The 3,770-nt window shown below is 47.5% G+C and overlaps 1 protein-coding gene across 1 annotated transcript; it reads right to left on the reverse strand.

The window, feature by feature from the left end:
• Positions 1-2,445: 2,445 nt before the first annotated feature.
• On the reverse strand, positions 2,446-3,526 carry LOC148527000 (uncharacterized). The gene has a single exon (XM_088469448.1). It carries the CDS (start codon positions 3,322-3,324, stop codon positions 2,446-2,448), a length of 879 nt encoding a protein of 292 aa, XP_088325574.1. The 5' UTR covers positions 3,325-3,526.
• Positions 3,527-3,770: the final 244 nt, after the last annotated feature.

Genomic DNA, 3,770 nt, shown 5'->3' on the forward strand with positions numbered 1-3,770 from the left:
GTGTGGTGGTGATTCTGGTGAATGTGCTCTGCAGTCACCAGTCAGTCAGACTCTCTGTGTGCTGGCTCTGCAGTCTTAAGGTGCCCATACACGATGCAATATTTTACACGATGTGGCCATTTTCGATTGATCGTAATAACCAATCGTGTAAAAAGATGCGTGGCCCCGGCGTCGTGTATTGGCATCGTAGATCAACTGAACCTGCAGTAAGATTTAGACCTATCGTGCACGATGTAACACACATCGTTCTGTGTTTGTGCACAAAGAATGATGTCATGCACGATAGAGATGCATGTAGCACGGACCAGGGAGATCTGTGCTACATGCATTTCTGTCATTGACAGAAGCACGGATGGATTCAGTGATACCCGTCTGTGCTGCTGTGTATTTCAATGACAGAGATGCATGCACGGACCAGGGAGATCCATGCTACATACATCAGTGTCATTGACACAGAGCACGGATGGGATCAGACAGACCCGTCTGTGCTGCTGCAGTAAAAAAAAAAAAAAAACCTGTTTAAAAAAAGAAATAAAATGGCGTGCCCCCCCTCAAATGAGCAACCAGCCCCGGCTATTAGTGACCCAGTGCTGGTTGTGCACAATAAAGGGGCCAAATGATGTAGGGATCCCCTCTATTATTTAAGCACAACCAGCACTGGGCTAGTCAGACCCAGCCCTGGTTGCCTAAATACTGGGGACATACGACATAGGGGTCCCCTGTATTTTGCACAACCAGTGCTGGTCTCTGATCTGGTCCTGGTTCTGGAAATACAGGGGGAAAATGAGTAGGGCTCCCCTGTATTATCCAGAACCAGCACCAGACTTTTTCTAGCGGAGGGCTAATGCCACAGCCAGGGGAGCCCTTTCATTGGATCCCCCAGCCGAAGCATTAAACCTTCTATCGGATGAGGTGTTGTTATGTGTGCAAACCACTTATCATACTAACATAAAATAAAGACACTGAGACGTGAATTTGGCAGATAACTTGATGGCGATTTATTGGAGAAATTAATATTATTTATTAATTCTTTAATTAATTAAGGATGTATGGTGGCAAAGAAAGGACGGCCAGAAATCAGCCAGATCTGCTATGCCCACACACAAACAACAAAAGACATAGCAGGCGTAGATCGCCCAGAGTGCATACACATAACCATGTAAACCATGTCAAACACAAAAGGTAACGCTCACCCTCTAACTTGACTACCCACCCGTTTAGGTGATGATACTGCCCCCCGTTAGGTTGGTACAGCCAACTACCAGTCAACGAAGGGAACGCCCTTAACTCATAATTGCACCCGGACTGGTGAACTGCCGTTCTTTCCCGCCACAGCAAGGTTCTGCTTAACAGAACCGCCGCACCGCCACCATACCAAGGCCTACCCCAATAACGCCAACACCCTAAAAAGATCCACAAGAAACAATGACACACCTTCTTCTGTCAAATGAACTCCGTCAGCCCTATATAAATGACTAAAACGAAATTGAATGCCCTTATGGTAAATGACACGGCCATCATTGGCCATCACAAATTTGGCTACTGCAAAGTTAAGCTTCTTCCTAGCCTCATCTATAGCGGGAAAACTCCTAACCCCACGCCAGACCTGTCGAGGCACAATGCAAGACCAAAGTAATGTACACGAGGGCCAGGCCGATAGCACCCTCGCCAAATCGTTAATTATATCAAGTCGCAATGCTAAAGAGGACCTCTGACCTAGGTCGTTGCCTCCTAAATGGGTCACCAAACTACGTGGCCTGCCAAAAAGGTTTGCATACTCTAACTGTCTAGGACAAAAGGAATGCCATCTCATACCCCTGAAACCTATCCAATGGATCCTAGCAGAATGTTCACAAAGTGGAGCATGATCTGAACTCATAAAGCTAGCGGCCCAGAAAATATAAGAATGGCCTATAACCCAAATGTCCTGCGTGTCAAAGAGCAAACCTAAAAATGGAGAAAAGCAGTAAATACAAAATTAGTAGTTGTAATAAAACAATAAAATTTTATGGTGTATTAGTGGGATCTGAAAGAACAATAAGTGAGTATCTGCCAAAAAGAAAAAGTTTCTATTGGTCGCCAACTTTACTATTTAAAGTGGCTAGGACAAACAAAAAGACACAAAGGGGAAGAATGGGTGGGGGAAAATTGGGAAAAAACATGTGAACTCGGCAAGAGGTAAAATAAAAACCTGCTGAGGGATGGACTATGACCTAATTAAATGTTTTGAAAATAGCCGAATTTAATCCGTCAGATCAGGCAAAAATTGTAAAATCCCTCAAGACTCCCATTGCCAGCAATGGCGAGTAGCTAATCCCGAGTAGGGTAGACAGGGGTAACAGACGAGACAAGACGAGACGGAACTTGAGACAAAAACAAGAAAACCAGGCAAGCAATAAAACATAACATTGCAAATATTACATTGCCCTATGATTCCAAACAATCTTAATGAGCAGGTCGGATGTAACTTTTATAACTATCCGATTTCCAACGTCCCAGGGACTTAATTTCCGACGGTGAGAAACCCGCAGCAGCTGCCGAAGTTGCGGCGCCGATCCTAAAGGAGTGCGTACCAAAATCCTGAGGTGAGAGGCCTAAACCCGATACACACCGCTTCAGAAACCAACCAAACTGGTATTTGGTAAGCGGAGTCCTGTCCAAGTGCAAAAGCCATGAACCAGGTACATCCGGGCGTAACAATGCGTAACGCATCGCTAACGCCACAGGGCAGATCCGTTCGTCCTTAGACGGACTCAACGAGAACCACCTACCCCTACCAGCCTGGTCGGTCTTTGACCGCCGTATCCTACAAAGCAAAGCCCGATGAGTGACCGAGATATCCGAGCAGAGCATGGTGGCATCAACCCGTTTGGAAGATGCCACCAACTCCGATACGCGCAATGCGCCGTGAAAAGCCACTGAAAATGGCAGTTGGATCAGGATCACCTCGTACTCGGTAAACGCCACTTCGGGGACTGCCCCTAGTACTGCCGGAAGCAAATGGGCGTCCACAGGTTTCCTACGGTCAGCAACTGGCCGAGAGACCCGCGCCCAACCCTTTAAAGCCTTCGCAATCAGAAAGCTTTTAGTAAAGTCAGGTCGTCCCTTTAATTTAACATAAAATGCAATGCCTGCCAAGGACCGTGCCACAGAAGCCCTGGATCTACCCCCCAAACGGAGATTCCAAATAAAAGAAAGCATCGCATGATGCTGACCCTTACCTGCCTGCCTGCTGCTACGGGAATAGTCTTCCCATTCATGCCAAGCCTGACGATAAGCTCGCAAAGTGGAGGGGGCTAGAGACTGCTCTGCTAAGCCCTCCATGCCGGCTCGATCACCTGCCAAACATAAGAGGGGCAAAGCACAGCATCAACGTCAGCACCAGGGGCCAAAGATCGGAATCTAGCCCACTGAAAACGTGATAACGCATCAGCTATCCCATTCTCGACCCCTGGCACGTGTCTTGCTTTAAACATGATGTTAAACCGCAAACATGTCAGCACCAGCTGCGCAAGCAAACGCAAAACCAGCAGGGAAGACGCGTGTTGACGATTAATCGCGTGCACCACGCCCAGGTTGTCACACCTGATCACGATGCTGCGATTGCGCAAGTGTTCACTCCAGATTTCTAAGGAAACCATTATGGGAAAGAGTTCGAGAAGAAGCAAGTCCCTGGTCAAACCCCTTCCTTCCCATTCCTCTGGCCAATGACCAACGCACCAGGAACCATCGAGGTAGCAACCGAATCCCGTGGCGCCTGCTGCATCGGT

The sequence above is a fragment of the Taudactylus pleione genome, unplaced genomic scaffold (assembly GCF_031769625.1).
Source record: "Taudactylus pleione unplaced genomic scaffold, aTauple2 ptg000092l, whole genome shotgun sequence".
Lineage (NCBI taxonomy): Eukaryota > Metazoa > Chordata > Amphibia > Anura > Myobatrachidae > Taudactylus > Taudactylus pleione.